General features: G+C 41.1%; 1 protein-coding gene across 1 annotated transcript; it reads right to left on the bottom strand.

Annotated features, from left to right (window-relative positions):
* Positions 1-4017: 4017 nt before the first annotated feature.
* Positions 4018-18049, bottom strand: slc16a6b (solute carrier family 16 member 6b). Its single transcript, XM_042504928.1, has 6 exons — positions 17708-18049; positions 15833-16085; positions 14559-14702; positions 13625-13753; positions 10655-11578; positions 4018-9388 (listed from the first exon to the last, which is right to left on the bottom strand). The coding sequence occupies exons 2-6, from the start codon at positions 16062-16064 to the stop codon at positions 9114-9116; spliced, it is 1704 nt and encodes a 567-aa protein (XP_042360862.1). The 5' UTR covers positions 16065-16085; positions 17708-18049; the 3' UTR covers positions 4018-9113.
* Between the last annotated feature and the right edge of the window lie 4005 nt (positions 18050-22054).

Below are 22054 nucleotides of genomic sequence, written 5' to 3'. Positions count from 1 at the left end.
AGATATATAATATGTACATGGTTCTACATGTCATGTCGCACACAAAGTACCAACACAGGAACCAGCCCTGTTTGGGCGTAAACACTGTACAGAAGAACTGGCTTTGCTCTTCAGTGTCATGCCAATGAATGTTCTGTTTAACCAAATTATCAAATGTGAAAAATGTAGTTTATTATGGAAGGATTACTGAACAGGCCTACTGTGCACTGGCCCAGGGCCCCCTGACCACATGTTTGAAGTCACTGCTTACATTTCTCCTTGGAAAATCAATCAAATGAATTTAAAAAAGATGCAAAGTGACTGCAATTAGACAAACAACAGAAGACACAACTACAAAAAAACACAAAATGACCACAAAAAGGTATAAAACTATTATTCAGACAAGCTAAAGAACAAACAACCACGAAGAGCCATTGAATTACTACCAAGTGAGTGAAAACAACCACAGGGACTCAAAAACAATTACACAGAGACTCATAATGACTATAAGAGACTTCAACAAATATAAAGATTAACAATGAAAACAAAAAGACCCAAATTTACTACTAGACTACAGCAGGGACTAAAAAAAACAAACAAAGAGACTCAAAGTGACAACACAAAGACACAACACAACTACAAAGGCTACAGATACTCAAAATGACAATAAGTGATACCAACCACTACTAAAAGACTCAAAACGACAACAAAGAGACTTGAATAAAAAATAAATTCATTAGGCCACTGAAAGACTCAAAACAGCTACTAAGAGAATGAAAATAACAACAAAAAGACACAAAATGCCTACAAAGAAACTCAAATCAAAACAAAGAAACTCAACATAACTACAAAGAGGCTCCAAAAAGACTAGAGATATCAACCACCATAACAGATTCAAATAAACTACAGAGAATCATAACAACTACAAAGACACTCAAAATGACCACAACAGATGCAACAACTACTAAGAGACTCTAAAAAAAAAAAAACAAAAAGACTTAAAAAAAACTACAAAGACACTCAAAATGACCAAAAGAGATGCCAAAACTACTGTCTGGCATCCATGTAAGAGGGCTGGGGGGCTTTTTACATGGGGGGCCATTGTCTCATAATCTGTTTATGGTTTTCATGGATACATCTGAATCAAAGGCATCTCCAGAAATCAGAGATTTTGTTTTTGAGTGACGCAGTGATTCCATAGACTTACCATAAGTGTTCTGTATGTCTATATAAGTCATGTTAAAATGTCGAAATTTGTCTCAACAAATCAAATTAATCTCAAATTTAATACTGCAAGAAAATGTTATCACCATATATTACATTAGTCATTTTTTCTTAAGCCCAGCCCATCGTTTGTCTGATTTTCACTAAAGCTGATTGAACACCCTTTTGTCTTTAGCTGAAATTGTAATAGTTAATTTTATTCCATGCATATTATCCCATATTAGTAACAGTGTGAGGAGATACTGAAGTGATATTCACTGTTGTGTTCATTTGAGATACTGGCTTGTGTTGCTGCAGTACATATGAAATAGAATAATTGTGGCTGTATATACTGATGTTTACAAGGGATTAAAGCATTATTTTTGCTAAATGCACACCATTTTACCATACACTATCAAAATGCACCATACACTGTAAGTACATTAAGGTAAAAGAGAGCTCATTTCTCTATGAAAAACTTGTACAGTGTGTGAATCTGTTCACTTGACTAGATGAAATAAATTAAATCAAGATAAAGCAAGTTAATTGTGTTTGTGTGTTAATAGACCACTATGATCATAAAACTGTTAAAGATGAGGGACTACAGAGGCACACAAATGTGCTGCAACTTAAGAAAAAGACATGCTGCAAATACAACAGGTATGAAGTCAGGTGACAAGAAGGCATACATCACCACCAGAGCACGATTGAGAGCTGGCATTAAGGAGGCTAAGAGGGAGACCAGCAGAGACTGGAGAGAGACCTCAACAGCAACAGTACTAAAGATATGTGGCAGGCAATTCAAAATGTCACAGGCTAAAAAAGTAGGAGCGCCCCCGACATATGTGAGGCCACACTGCTGGACGAGCTGAACACATTTTACACTTACTTTGACCTCCTCAGTAAGGACTCAGCTGTAAGTATAATCTGCCTCCAGAGGACCAACCACTCTGTGACACAGCAGATGAGAGAAAACTCCAGCTGACAGTGAATTTAAACAAGGCTGCCAGTACAGATAACATTCCTGGACATGTACTAAAAAGTTGTGCTGATCAGCTTGGTAATGTTATCACTGACATTTTTAACATCTCACTCTCACAAGAGACTGTTCCCTCCTGCTTCAAGAAAGCCATCATCGTTCCTGTACTTAAAAAGTCTGTTGTGTCTAGTCTTAATGACTACTGATGAAGTGCTTTGAGAAACTGGTTGTCCAGCACATCAAAGACAACATCCCTGCCAGCCTGGACCCTCACTAATATGCTTTCTGTCATGAACTGTGGCGCAGGAAGGTAGGACCCAAATGCAAAACTCAGACCAGGTAAGAGCAGCGAAACAAGGTTTATTCCCAGCAGAGGAGTCCAAAGCGAGAGGCAAAAAGCAAGGTCAAAAAAACAAGCGAGGTTCAAACAAAAAGACGCTACTGACGAGGCTGCGGACTAAAGCTGTAACGTGGACGAGGATCAACAAACTGGCGACGAGACAAGACACAAAGGGGGAATATATGCGGGACTAATGGGGCGTGATTAGAAACAGGTGCGGGAAACACAATCAGGGATCAGGTGCACATCGACGAGGAGGGGGCAGGGCAGACAGGAACCTGGAACAGAGACAGGTGAGTGATCCCAAAATAAAACAGGAAGACAAGACATGAAACCTGAGGGAGAAAATAAAATACTTACTGCAGACCATGACACTTTCAGAACCAACAGATCCATAGAGGATGCCATATCTACCGCTCTTCACTCAGTCTTCACTCACCTTGAGAAAAAGAACAGCTACATCAGGACGCTGTTTGTTGACTTCAGCTCAGCATTCAACACAATCTCTCCCATGAAGCTGATTGGAAAACTTAACACTCTGGGCTTCAGTACAACACTCTGCAACTGGTTACTGACTCCAGAGAGTTCAGATTGCCAGTCATACCTCCTCTACATTAGTGCTCTACACTGGAGTCCCCCCACCTAAAAAAAAAATCAACACCACTTTTAATGTTAACTGTATTTGAATCTTGTCTCTTTACCTTCCACAACAGCTGGAAAGCGGAGTGAAATGAAAAGTACTAGTAAAAGTAAAAAAAGTAAAGTAAAATGTTTTTCACAGTGGAGTCTGGTGTTTATAACATCTTCAGTCATAACAGTTTGAATTGTAATGGGGTCATTATCATACATATAATGTATAATAATGTAGGTTTATTGTAGCTAGCTGAAAGGGGGCATATGTCCACCTGCCGTGGTGTAGTCGGACAGACTTCTGTCAATACATTAATTCTCCCCCACTGCTTGTATACTGGGACAAGGACAGCAGTCTAATCGAGCTATAGCTGTAACTCCACTGAACTCTGCATGGAAACGTACTGAGTGTTGGTCCAGGAATGCATTGTTGGATGTTGGTCCAAGATGAATTCTTACTGAGCAAACTCGTGTTGTGAAGTGGAGCTTTAAGGTACCACACACAATTTAGTTTGAGATCCAAAGAACAAAAGTGAAAATCAACTTCAGCTGTCTGACCTTTTCACGAATCTCTGGAACCAGATAATTTTATCCAACTCACTTCCTCACCTGAATTCAGTTAGCTGCATGAGAATTAATATTATCTGTATCATATCACATAGGGCTTATTAGTCTCAAGTATTATTAAGTATTAATGTGACAACTGATAGAACTATTGAAGGCTCCAAACATCGACAGTCAGCAGCGCATACCAGTTTAATTGACTGTGGTATTTTTAAAATGGGCGACACTATCTAGATGATTTATACACAGTTAACTTACACTAACATTGCTGACAAAACTCACGCTTAGACAATACACCACACAAAAACTGATCTGAGTTTGGAGAAGATTTTATTTTTTTTAAAAAACCCACCTGGCACTCAAATCAATGATTAAAAATAAGAATAAAAATGAGCATCATATCATCATTATAAACAGTTGAAATAAAGGGTATACAGTGCTTAAGGAAAGGTCTGTGAAGTAAACTTAAAGTCATGGTGAGTTGGTGTGGAAATGATCTGAGGCTACAGGGGGGACTCGCTTCATGTGGAGTTTCTCTCCTGTCAAATCTGAGACACACACCTTTGCATACATACACATACACTTCTAGACGAATGGTCATTTGGAGCAGGTGGGGCCAGAGCCCCCCCCTGCTAGCAGCAGAAAGAGGTGTGGTTTTAGTGGTACTGGGTAACTTTGAAACTAATATTGCGGGCGAATACATGACCTAGAGTATCCTTGGTGGCGGCTGTTATTTATCACTATTCTACAGTCTAAGATGAGAGGCTGATGGAAAGGTTTTAAAGTGGTGTTTTAGTTGAGCTTGGCTTGAGAGGCTGATATGTGGGTACAGCCTCACACCCACAGTGCTTCGTGTGTGGACAAACAACAATATGCATGCCCAAAGCCTTTGGCATTTTAACGGCACAAATCTATTGTGAGGCTGATGGCTGTTGCCCTGCTGGATTGTATCTAATATTTTCCAAATACTGTTGTATTCATTTGCTTGTAGTTAGCAGAAGTTAGAATTTCTTCAATGAAGATAGAAGTTACCATTTTCTTTAGAGAAGACAACAGCTGTGTATAGCACAAATTTGAAAGTCTGCCTTGTGAAGAAAAACTTGAGATTCAACACCTCAGTGGCAACCGGCCAGGGGATATTATTAATAAAACAAACTGCTGGGAAAATTGTTAGATTTAGATTATGTTTAGACAAGAACAGCCCACTAAAAACTTAAGTATTTCCTTTGCATTTATAATCTGCGTTCATATGATAACATTGTGAAAATGATCCTAGTGTACAGGGATCTGCAAAAACTGAAAACTATGTAGTATGCATGCCAGGCCAGTAGTTGGCAGTGTAACTTTGTAATGACACCATAGGGAGAAGACCATGCGCCTGCACATAAAGGCATTCTTGTACAGAGTGGTGAGTGTAAACCTATCTCACTATAATACAGATGATGGTGAACCTGTGCACGGGAACTGACAGCGTTAATAACCTTAGTAGAGTCAGCAGCACAAACATAGCTCAGTTTTGTTGTTTTTTTTCAAACTGCAACAAAAGTTTAATGAACTGTTGCAGTGTAAATGGCCCCTTAATGTGGAGTGGTTCTTCTGGAGGGGAAAAAAAAAGAAATTAACCAGCTAGTCAAAGAAGATGTTTTTTGCATCTGTCATTGATGGGATGGTGCTCTGTCAAGAACAGGTTTCCAGGATCTCCAGCATCTCTATGAGAGGATTATTATTATTATCAGGAAAAATCAGGATTGCTCCATAGAGCATAGGTCAAGACTAATGGGGACTTGAGGAGTTTAACAGGAAGTTGACGGGGAAATGGTTATGTGTTCTATGTAGAAAAATTATAATACTGCATTCAGTCAAATGTCATTTTCTGGTTTTACATTTGTACAAGAAATTGTATTTTTGCATTTTTTTTCCATCTAAAAACACCACTGAGTTTACTGCATATGACCATCTCTAGGTGTAAGCTTGACATTTTACTTAATCACTTTGGTGCAGTTCTCCAATCATCCTTAGAATTTGTAAAATATTAAGCACATTTTCCCAAAACAGTACCACACAAAGAATTACCTGCAAAAGCCTGTTATGTGCACAAAATCCTTAGTTTCTGATGAATAAGTTAATATTTATGTCATGTCAGTGACAAACAGGGCAGTCAGAATGCTTCACCATGTAATATGACAGTGTACTTTTCTGATGTCAGCGCTGGCTCAGGTGTTGATGACATGTATGTTGAAGATCGATTGCGAGAGATTTGAAACATTTACACCTCAACAGTTTGTACTCTAATTTGTTGGCAGACCGTGCGAAAATAAAAAGACGAGACTGTTTTTCAGCACTGTACAAGGGAAAAAATAGAATTAGAAATGTAAACATAGGAAACAGTTCTTTGGCAGAACTGTACATATAGCGCTGTGTGGGGAACTATAGTGCAGTCTCTCTACATCTCCTGGCGTTGCTGTCTGTGATTCTCATCTATACATCACGGATACCTTCCTATCACTGCTTTGTCACTGGACTTTTACGTCTACATATGACTGCCATGACATCAAAAAAAGCAAATGTTTGGTTTAGGCATAGTTTGGTTTAATATTTATGTGGGAAGCAAAATGCTCCTGCGTAAAAGTCCGGGGTTTGTTGGACAAACTGATGCCATCTAGCAGTGTATCATATGGCTGCAACAGGTGCTGTCTGTCACGTTATGAACTGATGCCATCCGTCCACGTATCACACTGCCCCAACATGTGCAGTCCAGCTAACCGGCGGGAAATCCTGACATCATAAAAGGTTTTGTCCAGGCACATTACAAACTGATGTCGCCTGACATATAATAATGCCACAAAAGGTGGCTTTTGGCGTTGGTGTCTAATGCCAAAATCACTAACGAGGTGACGGTATTGGACAACTTTAGTATGCTAGCAGGCTGGCAATGTGCATAATCACTGCATGAATATGCCAAAGCATTTGTAAATTTTCCAAAGAGTGAAAAATTGCTTTTACAATGTGTACATATAATGACTAAATAATGTGTGGGCTGAACAAATAGTTCCGAGACTTTCGTTTTACATTTGAGAAATGTACCAAAGCGACTGAGAAAAACTCAAACATTGTATTTTGTTAGCCATGCCATTGGAAAATAAATCAATGTGAACCCTCAGGTTCTTCTGTTAAATCATGATTGCTTTTCACTTTCTATGTTACTTGTAACAAGATCACTCTACAGTACATCAGCAGGATCATGACAACACATACACAGTCAATGTGTTCACCCAAAGCACTGCTGAAGGATTTAAAGCTTCTCAGGCTCATGCAAAATAAATCCCAAAACCTCCAGTGTCATAGGATCATAGATTACAGGCTCCACGTGCAGAGACTGAGCTGAAGCTCCTTCATTCATTCTAAAGATCAGTGAACACAACACAACACAATATTGCTTTAGTTACCATAGTGGTGGAAATTAAATATCAATGTTGTCACATTGTGAATGTGCGTAAGACTGACAGACAGGAGACAAAACGTATTTACAAACTGCACGACTGCATTTTCTTGTCCAGCTAAAGCAGCAGTGAGATCTTTCTCCATGCATCAAGTGCATGCAGGCAGACTGTCTACTTGTCATTTTGCAGGGAGGGGGAAATTTAAAGCCATGGTGTGTTACACTCTCTACATTTTGCTAGAGAAGTGACCACATTGTGTGGTTGTGCAGTGTGCGTCCATCATTAGTTCAAAAACACACACTGCAGGAGTGCAGCAGGAAAGAATGAGGTGTTGCAGGGGTTGGATGAGGACAGACGCCTCCACATGAGCAGGAATCAACGCGCACAACACAGTCATGATATCGCAGAGGCTTCTGACAGATATCATGACTGTTTTGTCCAACTAAATGTTCATGAAATGTCACCACACATGACAACACTTCTTCCTGAGGTAACGTAACTCAAACTGAGGATTTTGAAAGCTCTTAATAAGCGTGGATTTGCCCTAAACAGCTGAAGGAGATATCTCTCTAAACCTAATGCTGTGTTCACACTACACAACTTTACCCCTAATATTTCACTCACTGACAATTTTTGGAGCTCTCAACAATACAAACAGATTGGTGTTGGCTCAGCACTGCTCAGAGACGGCAGCTGAGAGTGTCACCCCCTGCGTCCACACAGTGTTTTTCTTCAGCAGAAAAGTGGTGGCATGGAGCTGAAAAGAGCTTCTGCCAAGCGCATCATAAAAAGCACTCCCAGCACCTTTTATATATGACACACTGAATGTGGGTTTTGTTAATACGACAACGATATCTTGACACTAACGTTGGCTAGTAAGCAAATGTGATGCTATGTTAACAGGGGTTTGACTACACAGTTAACAACAAGCTTACAACAGTGCAGTGATAAAAGCACAACATAAACCAGCAAACATCCAGTGTCTGCTGTCTGACCTTCTCTCACAGACCTCTCTGTCTTCGTTATGACAGCACCCTAGATAAAAAGCGGTGACATTACCGCCGACTTTCTGAAAAGTTTTGAGATTTTCAACTAGGAGCACTGGGAGCAGCTGCACAAAAAATGTTGAGAGCTCCAACATAAAGAAAAAGCAGACGCCCGCTGCTGATAGGAAACAATTGTAAAAAGATGCTGGCGTTGAGAGAAAAACGCTATGTTGACACAGGTGCTCCCCATATATCTAACATGATAAATACCTGGACCTTTGTCAGTGAGATACAGCCAATAAAGAGCTCAAGACACGGGTTGAGGACAGAGACGAGCTGCACTGCAGTGTTGTCCAAGGAGTGTGTGTGTGTGTGTGTGTGTGTGTGTGTGTGTGTGTGTGTGTGTGTGTGTGTATGTGTGTGTGTGTGTGCTTGAGAGGGAGAGAGTGACAAAGAGAGGTAAAGAGAAGGTGGACTATGGCACTCAACGTTTCTGAACATTTTTAACCTGATAACTTATGCTGCTTTGTCATTTTTGGACCTTGACATTTTCTACCATGCACCCACCTGGTCCTGATATGTGATCTGACCTGCGCAACACATGACACACTTATCACATAATCACCAGGTGTAAGATAACAACACTTTCAAGACAGAAGTTAACCAGTGTGAACAGAAACAGAAATCTGTTGGCTTTGGAAGTTGTGTAGTGTGAACTTAGATTAGAGTGACACCATGTGCTCAACATGGATATGCCTTTGGTCTCAGGGGGAGACGGTTTCCTCCCTGGGAAGGAGTGAGCTTCAAGCTTGTCAGAATGTGTGAGAGAGAGAGAGACACCTGAGATTTGAAACCAGCAGCATCTGTGAGGACCATCTGTGTGAATTAGTTTAAGTGACCTTGCAGCCTCTTGCAGTGCACCTGGACTCCACTTGTAGTTGGCCCTGGCAGCGCGTCATTGGTTATGAGGTGGTGTCATGCTGTAGCCCAGTTCAGATTACAGAGGCGCTGCCCTGATCCACATCCTTTTTAACCGGACTGTCCTCCAGGGCCAAGTCTACCTCCAAAAAGTCTGGTTGTTCATTGTCCTGAGACATGTTTTCCTCCTCCTCTGTGCTGGAGCCGTCCTCTTTGCTTCTTCTCTGTCTTTGGCACGTGGCAGACTTGGCGGGGCCAACTAGAGCCAGGCAGATAGCACCGAGGCCCATGCCCACTGCACAGGAATAGAAGGCAGCACCGTAGTTCTCTGTGGCATCCACCAACACACCTGGAGGTTAAGACAGCTGTTAGGAAACTTCTACACAGATGTCCACTGATCAGTGCAAACAGCAGCCACTTTAACACAGAGATCATTCTACAGGGCCGCAACAAACTCCCCCCTTTATACCGCCCCTGCACCTTAACACAAAACCAACAAACAGCGCCATCATTCCTCTCCAGTATACGATTATACACTGCACCGCAATCAAAGAGGTAAGAGGGGCGTGATATTCAACACACCAGCATCTGCCTCTAACGTGACATAAAACACCTGCGTCAGCAGCACTTTCTCAACAATAACAAAGGCATACGTCATTCACAATAATTCACCATTTCTGTTATATGGCGGCTGATCTCGTCTTCTGCTCACAGGGTAACAACGGGAACACAATGGCTTCTTCAGCAGTGTGTGATTGTCGCCAACCTGTTGTTTTGGGAGGGTTTTCGGCACCAATATTAACAAATTAGAGCACCCACAATGCCTGTGTAAGCAGCACCACTCAGACACGTCTCAGCTGCCTGTCAGCCACGGCACATTTTTTCTGCGTGCCACGTGCGGTTGTCAGCAGAAATAGACAATGAAAATGCCGTTTTGATAATCATCTGTTTTTCTCAAACTTTCCTGCTTCCGTTTTAAAATAAAAGCCCTCTGACATCTCTGTTGACAGAATCAGTTGTTGACACAAGGCATTTTATTGTGAAACATTTGCAGGACTGTGTTGTTGACAATGCAGGAGCTGCATGACTTCATACATGGGTGGAATATGTATTTATTAATGTGGAAATTCAGAACTCATTGCAGCAGGCAGCTCTGCAGAAGCGACACAGCAACAATGCTGTCAGTGTGAACACCACGAGAATGCAACATGTTGCAATTCAGCGAGGTTGCCGTCACATGCTGCTCATGCATGTGGCGTGTTCCAGGTATAAGGAGCTCCCAAAACTCACTGTTTTCCCAGTTTGCCAATTAGCTGCTATGCTATGCTAACAGCTGCTTTTTGAATCTCCCACTGTGGGTGCACACATAAACACGTCATCAAAATATCACAACAGTGCCACCCATGGTCATGCCTTTCCTGCTTTACATTTTACACAGAGCTCGTTACGGCACTGTTACTACCTCTGTCCCCGGCTTGGAGATGAGACCACTCTATCGCTCCCTTCAAAGAATGGTAAAATGGCAAAGTGGCATAATGGCGTGATATTTGTAACATGAACAGGAAGTGTAGATGCGGCCAGACAAAAAGCAAACAAAGCAGCAGGGACTTTGTACCTCCTAGTGGCGGCCCTGCCAGCCCAGCAAAGCTCTGGATGCAGACGTACACTCCCACCGAGGAAGCCATCTTCTGGATGCCCACAACGTCCTCCTCAGCCAGCATGGGGATGTGGGTGGAGCCGACTGTGCCCATGAAGTAACCATAGAGGGCACAGCAGACCACAAGGCCCCAGAACTCCCACACGATAGTGAAGGCCATGAGCACCAGGCACAGCACAATCACACAGCCCAGCAGCACCAGGGTCTTCCTGCAGCAGACTCTGTTCAACACCACCCCGATGGACAAGCGGCCGAAGATCTCAGCCACAGCCATGGCAGAGAGCATGTAGGATGCCATGCTGGGCTCCACGCCCCGGCTCTTGCTCAGTTCAATGATGTAGAGCTGCGGAGCGAAGAAGCCCAGCGTGGCGAATAAACCAAAGAGGGAGTAGCAGATAAAGGCACCGTCTTTAAGCACAGAGAAGTCCAGAAGTTTGGGCCTGGAAGGATGGAGAGGACCCGCCTCTGCCTCTTCCAGTTTACCCTCCTCCTTCTCCGTGGCTGGAGTGGGATCTGGGGACAGTGAAGGCTCCATGCCCTCTTTGACCTGCACCTCCCACTGCATCAGAGCCTTGTTTTCAGCTCCTGCCGTCCTCAGGTCTACATTTGAGGCAGAAAGCGAGGTAACACCTGAGTCCTCTGAGCCCCGGGAGACTCCAGAGCTGATGGAGGTCCTGGTTTGTTCGTTGTCCAGCTCGTAAACAGTCTGAAGCTGTTTTAGAGAGAGGGACTCTTTGTCTGATTCACTGTCCTCCTTTACAGGCTCCGGCTCAATAATGATTGGACGAAGGAGAAGCCCACAGCCAATCATAGAAGCCTGAAAGATGCCGAGGATAACCAGACAGTAGCGCCAGCTGATGTGTTGCTTCAGTGCAGTGAGGGCTGTGGAGAGAGCACATGGTGTTGTTACTGTTATATACTGAATGTCCACTTAGTATTTGTTTATGTTGTTTTAAAGCAAATCTCACTGTATTTATCAGTAGATGCCAGAGTCTGAAATTAACAACCTCAATCCCAAAATGCAGGCAGATGTTCTTGTTTGGCGAGTAAATCAGAGAAGGCTGTCCATCACACGGGCAGCAAACTGTTTGTACCAAAATAGTCATGTGATAAAAAACTACGCTGAGATTCTCTGCCGCACTTTGGTGTCATTTACGGCGCTGCTTTTGCACCTTTGCTGTCTGTATCATAGTTTGACAACACACAGACACACACAAACACACACACTACCTGACACAAAACTGACCATCCTTAGTTTTGTGTCAGTGTTTAATGTTCAGGACATAGCTACTCTCTTATCTATCACCAGGCCAGACTTCATGGACCCTGTGAAGAAGAAGTTGATCGCTGTAGAGAGTAAAGAGTCTGTTGAGGAGGCTGAACTTGATTAAAACGATTTAGCATCCAGTATTTTTACAAAACCTTCAAATTGATTTTTTATTTTTGATCCTGTCATACATTTACGCTTGTTGGCAACAAAAAAGGATTAATTTAGGCCTGTGTCAGCTGGGCTGTTGGTCTGCTCGGCAGATCTTTTCCTTTCCAAAAACATTTCCATTTTGTGAGTTAGCACCACAGACTGTAAAAATAATGGATGACATTACGGTGATGCAATCCACTGGTTTGTGGATTTTTAAAATTTTTATTTCTATTTAAAGTCTAGAATTCTGGCCATCACCATCTTGGCTTTTTGGAGCGAGAAGTGAGCACATTATGGGGAGAGGCTGGAGTTGTGGAGGAGTGAGAGGTCTGGCTGAGAAGCAAGGACACTGTCAGCAGACAGCCTGTCACTCAAAGAGGGCCACACTTCATTACCTGGAACTTTAGGCCTTAATAAAACATGACAGGTAAAATACATAAAATATATTACCCCCATTAATGTTGAAATTATCTATAAAGGTCAAAAGTGTTTTTTATACTAGGCTGTAAACATATTTCTGCTGTTAAGTTGGCTATTTTAATATGGGGGTCTATGGGGATTAACTCACGCTTAAGGCCAGCCTCAAGTGGACATCAGAGGAACTAAAGTTTCTGACACTTCTGTTAGCTTCATTTATCAGCCCCACAAGTTGAGTTAAATTTCAGGAGTAGAGCAGCTTTGTGGCAGACACTGACCGCTAGCAGTTATAATTGCTAACAATTTACTGAGTTCCAGGGCTACTTCTTTAAAAATCACTGCCCTTACACCAAAGTTTGCAAATTTTTACACAGTTTCTGATACAAATGTAGCGGCATACTGATGACCCCTGCGTTGTACTAACTTGTGTCACTGCTCAATGGCCCCTTGACATAGCAGGAGGCTATAGCCTCTTCCCAAATACACAAAATACCTGCTAACACTTGCTAGCATCTGGCTTTATAACGTAATGGGAAAGGTAACATCAGCATTCACACCCACATCAGTCCAAATGAGTCTGTACCGAGTTTCAAATAGAGACTGAATAAGACATTTATAAAGAGAAGAAACCACTCTTATTTTACACAGACCTCTGTCCATGCTGCTTTCTGCCATTTACCTGTTCTCTGGTCTGTCTGTGATGTCCAACAGACACAAACAACCCACACACACACACACACACACACACACACACACACAAACACATACCCTTCTGCTGTCGATCCATGTACACAGCTCCGCTCTACTGGCAATGGGAAAGCAGTCAATTGCCTATTTTTAGCAGATTTACCTGTGTTTAGAGAATCGACGTGCATGCACTAATTTTGATGGAAAAGTGGTATAAGTGTGCTGTTACTTCGCTCCTCACAACAGCTATATTTATCACATGAGCAGAGTTCAAAGGGACAACTGAACCATCACCATGACAACTGCGCAAACTCTATTGTCAAAACAGTTCAACTTAATTAGTATCTCTTGTAATGATGAAGGTCATATTTGTGCTTACTGACCCTCTGAGACTGAACACTCACCTGGAGCAAATGCAAATATGGCGAAAGATTCTCCGGAGGAAGCGATGGAGGTGACGAGGGCTCTGCGCCTGGAGAAGTACTGGGCTAGGATGGTGACGGTGGGAAGGAAGGTGAAGCAGTAGCCAAGGCCTGTTAACAAGGGAGAAGAGAAAAAGGGGACATGACAGCCACTGGCCCAAATGGTAGGAACACTGCATGGCTAGTGGGCTGGGTCAGAGATCAAGGTGTCAGCTCACTCCTTTGTCAAAGGTGGCGGGCTGCGTGAGATGATTCAGCTTTGCTACAGCTGCTGCTGAAAGACAAAAGGCATGTAAAGACACATAAAGAGACAGGGGAGAAGGGAGTTAGTTAGCTGTGGTCCATTTCAGAGACACACATGGTCATCACAGTAGGAGAGCTAACTAAAACTAAAACTCATTTCACCAATGTGTTCATCATCCTCTCTACGGCTTTCACTCAATTTATTCCTTCCTCATCAGCCACTTCCTGTTGCGTCAATCTTGATCTGAAAGGGAATTTAGTGTTTTTTGAGGAACATTATGCTACTCCAGTTTTTTCTGCTCTGCTCTGCTCTGTCACTCCTTCCTAGAGACTTAAGATAGCAGAGCAGACTCCAGTGCATGGTGTTTAGAAGAGGCTGATCACCTCTCAGTCACGGGACAGTTCTGGAAGAAACAGATTGATTCAGATTTGGTTGTCGCTGCTAGGAGTCCCTTTAGATCATTCAATACCTGCTGTTTAACAAGACAAACACATCTACAAGAGCAATATAGATGGATGGATGGATGGTTGGATGGATGGATGGATGGATGGATAGATAGATAGATGGATGGATGGATGGATGGAAGAATGGGGAATGGTTTGATGGATGGATGGATGGATGGATGGATGGATGAGCTGCTGGGTATGTTGCTGGTGTGAGTTTGATAATTACCTGAGATTATCCCGGTGGTAATGTACATCTCATTGATGGAGTTGGTGAAGGCGGAGGTGATGGTCCCCAGGCTGGTGAGGAAGCCTCCCATCATCACAACAGGACGATAGCCAAAGCGGTTACTTAGGAATGTTGACAGGGGGGCTAAAGTGAGGCAAAAGACATGACAGTCATTTCATTTAATCATTCCATCTCAGTTACTTGCAGTTACTGTTTTAATATGTTAACAATAATAATTACACAATGATTTTCCTAATGCCAAACTGCCTCAATCTTTCAGTTTTTGCACGACTATATGACATGTCCTTGAGAATAACTTTTTTTTTAATACTGTAAATAGTTGATTATTAAGCTTTATATCTTATGCTGATGTATGGTATTTCTGGAGTGTTAAAAATATGGAAAAAAACAAAACAACGTGTACCAATACGAACCAAAAACTGTGACTTGAAACCAAACCGTGGAATTTGTGAACCCTTCCACCCCTACTGCACGCATCATTGATATATAGATAGAGAGAGAGAGAGAATATTTCTTCTATCCTCATTTATTAAATGTTATGATAACAGCAGTTAATTCAACTTTATTATTTGACAGTAGCTACTTTAACTTCATTGTACTTTCATTGTACTCATTGTACTTTCATTGTACTCTGTGAGTTTGAGTCACAGGATGGATACTCCATCAGTTGATCCAGTCAGAGCTGGTGGGAGGAGCAGCTGTTGTAGAGGCAAGTGTGTACAAACTTTTACACCTTTACACCAAGAACAATAAGTGATTAAGTTTCACTTTCACTGCACCTTAGTCTGCTGCTCTGTCGGTACCCAAAATATGCTCTGCACTTCAAGAGTTTGGTGCAATCGATAACAGAATAGTATATATACAGTGCTCCTAATGAACAGACAGCTCCAAAAATATAAAAATGATACATGATGGCAGATGTTTTAATTATGGCAGGCTGCCACAAATAACTGAATATGTGGGAAACCCTGGAAATGCCAAAAATTCTCTAGTTCCAACTTCTGAAATGATTATGTGCGTTTTTTCTGGGTTTTATGTTATGGTAAATTAAAAATCTTTTGGACTTTTTTGAAATAAAAAAAACTAGTTCCAGCCCACCAACACATGTTGTGTATAATGACCTCTCCTTTCATCTTCTGCTCTGCTGTCACAGCGTCACCTTGTCCCGCACGTCTGTCACATCGTAATAAGCAGATGACAAACAAAACAGTACAAGAAACGGAACAAACATGTGTAAAGCTTTGGTGACGTACCACTGAAGGTAAAGATGAAAACACAGATGGAGATGACCCATGACACTCGGCTGTTGCTCTCTCCAAATTCTTCCATGAGATCCTGGAGGAAGACACCCAGGCTCTTGAGGGTCCCATAGGTGCAGAGCTCCACCACAAAGAAGGCCGCGGCCACGGCCCAGCCCCAGCCACCATCAGGCACCTCTGGGTAAACATTTGGACCCAAACAGCTCTGGGAATGGGGCACCCTCATGGCTACAGCAGGCCACCCCACCTGGAGGAGGAGACAGAGATTACAACAGTGAGCTCATTTTGAAGTAGTACTAGTACTTGAATCAGTTGATATTTAGGGGCATAAGAATCCCACTGTTTACCACATAGATTTTTTTGTGGCAGCCCACCACAATATCACAACAGTCCATATTTTTGTCTTATGTTGTATTCTGTTTAAATGTACTATTTTTATTCTTCCTTTACGTTAATTGTTTGTACCGAAACACCTAGTTGAATTCCTCGTCTATGTAAATGTACTAATAAAACCTGATTGTGATTCTGATATTAGATTGAAGTTACATCGTCGGGTACAGAAAATAAATGTTCCTTTATGTTAAATAACATGGAGGGTTATTCATGGGAGGTTACTGTAACGATTTCACTGTATGCAGTTAAATTCCCATGATTTTTCAAAAACTTTCAGGGATTTTTACTAATTTCATGACTTTCCCAGGTCTGGAAATTTTTTTGTGAAATATCATGACTTTTCCAGACTTTCCATGACTGTGGGAACCCTCAATATAAGCTGTTAAAGTTGGCTATGTGTCACAAAAATAAGTGCCACAGAGAAAACTGTTGAGGCTACTTGCAGTAAAATGTGTGTGTAATTAATACGCACATAAACACACAAATGAAGCGGGACAATCCCTTCCTCTCAGCTATAGAACAGGTTAATGAAGTCCCATTGCTTTTATCTCTTGATCATTACACAGTTGGGTGGCAGTTCTTGGCATGAATTGATTCACTACAGCCTACTGCTCAGATTTACAAACACACAAATAACACAGTTATCCCTTGGGAATATTTAACAAGATCTCCTGGACCTGTTAAAAAGACAACATGACCTCCCAGCGTGCAGGGATGTTCCCATAACATTCGCTAAAGTTACCTACAAGTTGCAATAATGATTTGAAAAAAACATTTTAATCTAATGAGGATGTTTTGGTGATGTTAAGAGGTGACAGATCATAAAATGTTCTTTTTATAAAACGTTTCAATAATGTTACATTAGAACAAAGAAAGAAAATGTTCAAAGTAACATTCAGTATATGTTATTGAGGCCATTTTTTGATGTTTCTAGAGAATGTTACCCTAACTTTAAGAATACAATTATGGAAACTAAAGGAAAACTTGCAGCTGGAAACGTTACTAAAACACTGCATTGGTTGCCATGTACCATTCTCAGACCGTTTTTAGAAGCAAAAATTGCTGGCTGGGTTGTTATGAGATGAGTTTGGTCCGCAGTGCAGAGGAGGAGGGATGATGTCAATGCGCCGCATCCCAGCGGTGTGTCCCCCTCACACAGGACAGCAGGACAGCAGGACAGCAGGGACCCTGCTGCTCCGCACTCACACTAACTACACGTACACGACGACCACATTGACATAACCTGATTGTTTTGTTTGTGTGTGTTGGTTTTATTCCAGATAATTTATCGCCCCTCCTTTTCGACTTAACATTTGCTTTACTGATAAAATAACAGCTGTGCTCAGTTTCATTTTCGCAGACATCATAAAACTAGCGAGCGGCAGTAGTATTTCCTCCCGGCTGTCAGAGCAGCTCAGCCTGCCGCCGCGGAGCAGCATCCTCCCGCCGCAGCTGCTAAGTTGACATCTTACTTACCGGCAGAGTTGAGGTTGAACAGCCGCCTTCCGGTTCAACAACGATCGCTTCCCTATTTCGTCTTCATTTTAATGTCCATTAAACTAACTACTGTAAGTTATAGGCTCATTTGCCAAGTAATAATTTACGTGAATGTTAAATATGTCGTTTAAGAATTATAGTAACTATGATAACTATGCTAATAGTTCCTCCTGCTACAAAAAATGAGGCAATAACAAAGCCGATATCACTTTGGTCTATTTTCCTGCTGCCACAGCCAGCTGCATCTTTTGTTTTCTCCGAATTATTTCCTGCTGGTCTTGGCAGCTCTTTACCGGCTCAAGCCGGTATTCACACCGACCATGAGCGCGCAAGCCTCTCTGCTTCATGAACGCGCAGGGCGTCCCTTGTCGTCTGCGGGCTGCGTCTCGTGCCTAACATCCGCGTGGCCTGCTCTTGTGCTGTGTTCAGAGCCGACAGGGGTAAAGACTCCGGAAAATAAAACCTTTATCATTGTTAACCACGAAATAGAAATACAACCGTTATTAGTGATATACACTGTAATAAACGTTCCCAAATAAATCATCTACCATGTGCGCGCGTCAGGGATGTTATCCTTCTGTCAGTAATGTCAATACACAAAACTAGGAGAACATTTTTTACTTTAACGCAGCTGTTTTATCATTGGTGGAGGATGTTGCTCCAGCGCGCCCGGGCGCGCGCTACAAAGCACATGTATACCAGGAGCGCGGATGGAATGAACAGGTTTATTCCAGTTTAGAGGAGGTTTACTCCGGTAGAGAGGCAACATACCGGTCCACCCTGCCATGTGATGTGTGTGTGTGTGTGTGTGTGTGTGTGTGTGTGTGTGTAGCTTTTTATGTAATGAATTTTCCACATCTAATAACCCTCAGAAATGTTGAAGCGACATCACTTTTCTTGTGCTGCTTTCAGAAGCCTTTTACGTGTACTTACACCTCTGAATCCTGATCTAAACTGGTGCAGTTTCTTTCAAAACTGTGGAGAAAAGGGCAAAGAGCAACTAATAAATGTTCCAATTACAAAGAAATTAAAAGATTTAGATTTTTTTAAGCTAGAGAAAAATGTCTAAAAAAGAGATAAACTATTTGTAATTCTCATAATTACATATTTAAAATTATGTCAACACGTTATTATAAATTTTCAAGCACTTCCTCAAAGGTAATTACATTTTGTTTTTCAACTGTTTTCAACAACTGAACTATTTTGTCATTTTCTTGTAGTATTTTTGTTTTGTTTTTTTTTTTACAGGTTTCTTACAAATCTTTTTGTCGTTTCTTCTTTCATGGCTCATTGCCCTCCTATTCTTTCAAAAAAAGAATTAAAGCCAATTTGCTGAGATTTCAAAGGGTTAATTTCTTGCAATTTGCAGAACACTTCTTGACAAGTTGGCCATTGCTTTTATTCACCTGTTTTCAAAAGAAAACAAACTAATATGTTCATGGTTGAAAGGTTTAAAGCTTGTGAAGGCAGACTAGCGCAGCAAAAAAAAAGTGGTGTTGATTGAGTTTTTAAAGGACTAAATTGAAATGTGAACGATATAAGACAACAGCATAGTTTGACAGACATAACAAAGCTGTCTGATTCAGCAGAAAATGCCTTGCCAAAACGTTTTTAACATTTGATAACTATTCTAAACAATAATTTATCACATGAATTGAATTTAACCAAACAAGTGCAAGAATGTCATTATAAAACTACCTACCCCTTTCAGAAAGTTTTTTTAAATTAATTAATTACATTTAAATAGAATTTTTACTTTGCACATTTTTAAGAAAGAAAATAATGTCACGATTAACTTTGCCAGTATCTAGTTCTGTATTATTGATAAATGACTCACCTGTCTCTCAGCGTTCACCTTTGTTAAGTGTTCAGAAGTGTCCTGAACTGGAAGACTCTTCCCTCTGAGACAGAGGTGTGTCATTTGCTCGACAAGTTTCGGCCCTGAAATCTGATTGGGCCACCCAGAAGCCACCCCAAAATTGTCATTATTTGTTAAAAACCATATTAGAGGTTAATGTCAAAAACAAGTAATCATTTGCTATACCAGTGTGATGGTTATTGTTCAGTGGTTTTAAAGCTCCATATAATTGATAAGGGCAGGATTTCAACTTTAATGGATTGTTGCTGAAAAAGTTAAGTGATTAAAAGAAATTCTCGTGTGCTGCAGAAGTGGATTCAGCTGTTTTCTTTTGGTAGTATTTTTCTTGTTCACTTTAGCCATAGACTATAAAATAATGGACGTAGCTACCGTGATGTTACCTTTTGGTTTGTGGACCCCCCTTTTACAGCCTTGACTTTACTAAAGTGGGTCTGCCAGTACATTTACATGACATCAGAACAAGTTGAATTATTGTGTTAGTTAGAGTAAAACTGGACTTTTAAAATACATTTAACGTGTTAGTCTGACTGAAAATGTACTAAATCGAATTTCTCATAGTCAGAGTAACACACCTAGATAATGCGGTTGGAGGTCAGTTTACTCTTTCATGTGTACGCTACGATCGGACCAGACCTGGCCTAGGCGTTCTGCACATGCTCCATAGTTCCCCCACCGAGCTTTGATCCAGAAGTTGAACAGTTTAAATTCATAGATGAAAGCCGGGGAAAAAAAATGAAGGCAAAAATAAATAAATAATAAAACCATACAAAGGTATAAAGTAAAGGGTAGAGGTCATACGTAATGTATAGCGCTGAAATGCTAAGCCTTTGAAACCTGAGGAAATTGGTTTGATTTCTTTCCAAAAATGTAAGGGGGAGGCAACAAGCAACTTAATATGACATGGCCCAAAAATATGCAAAAAATCAGAAAACAAGTTACAAGTAAATGTATTGAAAATTAGCAGAAGAAATTAGAAAACAAACAAGAAATTGAATTAAAAAAGAGTTGAATTTTTTTAACATAATTCTAGAAATAAAGATATTAGAATTATATATATAGTTTTCTGGACATTTTCCCCAATTTTTTGGATTATTTTCTGATAATTTTCCCCTTTATTTTAAAACTATTTTTTTAGATGAAATTTCTTGCAATTTGTTGGACATTTCTTTCTTCATTTTTTGTTTCGCCATGTTTTAAAAGAAATAAATTTGTTCAGTTGTCAAAGTGTCATATGGCTTGTGAAAGGCGTCTAAATGCAGCACAAGAAAACTGATGACATTTACGGTTTTAAAGGGTTAAACATATTTTCATTGTTGGATTTGCACACATTTGCTGCTTGTTTGGTATATAACGTTTGGTATGTGACGTAATAGGTCAACCAGAGGTAGGTCCAATAGCAACTAGATGAAAGAGGGCATATTTCCTTGCATGGTGGAGTCTGACATTCTTCATCAATAAATGGATTCTTCCCTGATGCATGTCTACTGGGACAAGGACAGGAGTTCAATTCAATGGCTTAAATGAGCTTTAATTGTAGCCTAGCCTAAATGTGCATGGAAACTCACTGACTGATGACAACTGTGAACTCCAATTAAAAAAAACAAGCCAAAAAAACCCAGGAAGGCATACTAATCTACTGCAGAGCCACGTAAAAGGCACTGGTCTACTGGAAGTGGGAAAAGTAGTCAATCGCCTAATTTTAATGGGCTTTCTTGTGTTAAAAATAAAAGGAGGATACTATATACATGATAACTTTAGAGGGAAAAAGGGCATAAACTTTCTTTACTTGTCTTCTCTTTTCTCTCCGTTGGGATCACTTATCTTTGTCCTCCCTCAGCAGTATTCTCCCTCTGGGTGTGAGGTTACAGCTGGTTACAATGGTTTTCCTGTGTAACGTTAAGAAACAACAAGGCTGTACTGATAAAGGAAAGCGGCAGGACTATCCACAGAACAATAACCTGCAGTATTTTCTGTACACTATGGACCTTTCAGCATAATTATGTAAGTGCCTTTTCATGACGTAGATTTTCACAGAATTGAGAACATGTGAGCCATAAAAGTGGACTTCAGAGTGGTTGAAGGATAAGAAGCCTTTATCTGAGGGCTATATAAAAAGCTGAGCAAAGTATGGCCTACTATTGCACCAGGTTATAAAGTCAGTACGTTTACATGCACAGTTTAGTGGAGCCACTGTAATAGCTCCACCAGGCAAATTAGCTGGACTCCTGTCCTTGTCCCAGTAGACAAGCACCAGGGGAGAATCCATTTATTGATGAAGTATGTCAGACCCTACCACGGCATGTGGAGATACGCCCTCTTTCATCTACTTGAAATAAACACCTGTATTATCTTTACCTTGCTGTCAGATGGCCCTTACCAAAGGGTATGTGAAGCCGTTATATCAAAAACACCAGACTCCGCAAGGAAAAACAGTCATTTTACTCCAC

Source organism: Plectropomus leopardus, chromosome 17, assembly GCF_008729295.1.
Source record: "Plectropomus leopardus isolate mb chromosome 17, YSFRI_Pleo_2.0, whole genome shotgun sequence".
NCBI classification, from domain to species: Eukaryota; Metazoa; Chordata; class Actinopteri; order Perciformes; family Serranidae; genus Plectropomus; species Plectropomus leopardus.
Note: the sequence above shows the minus strand (reverse complement) of the source record. Positions and strands in the feature narration are given on the sequence as shown.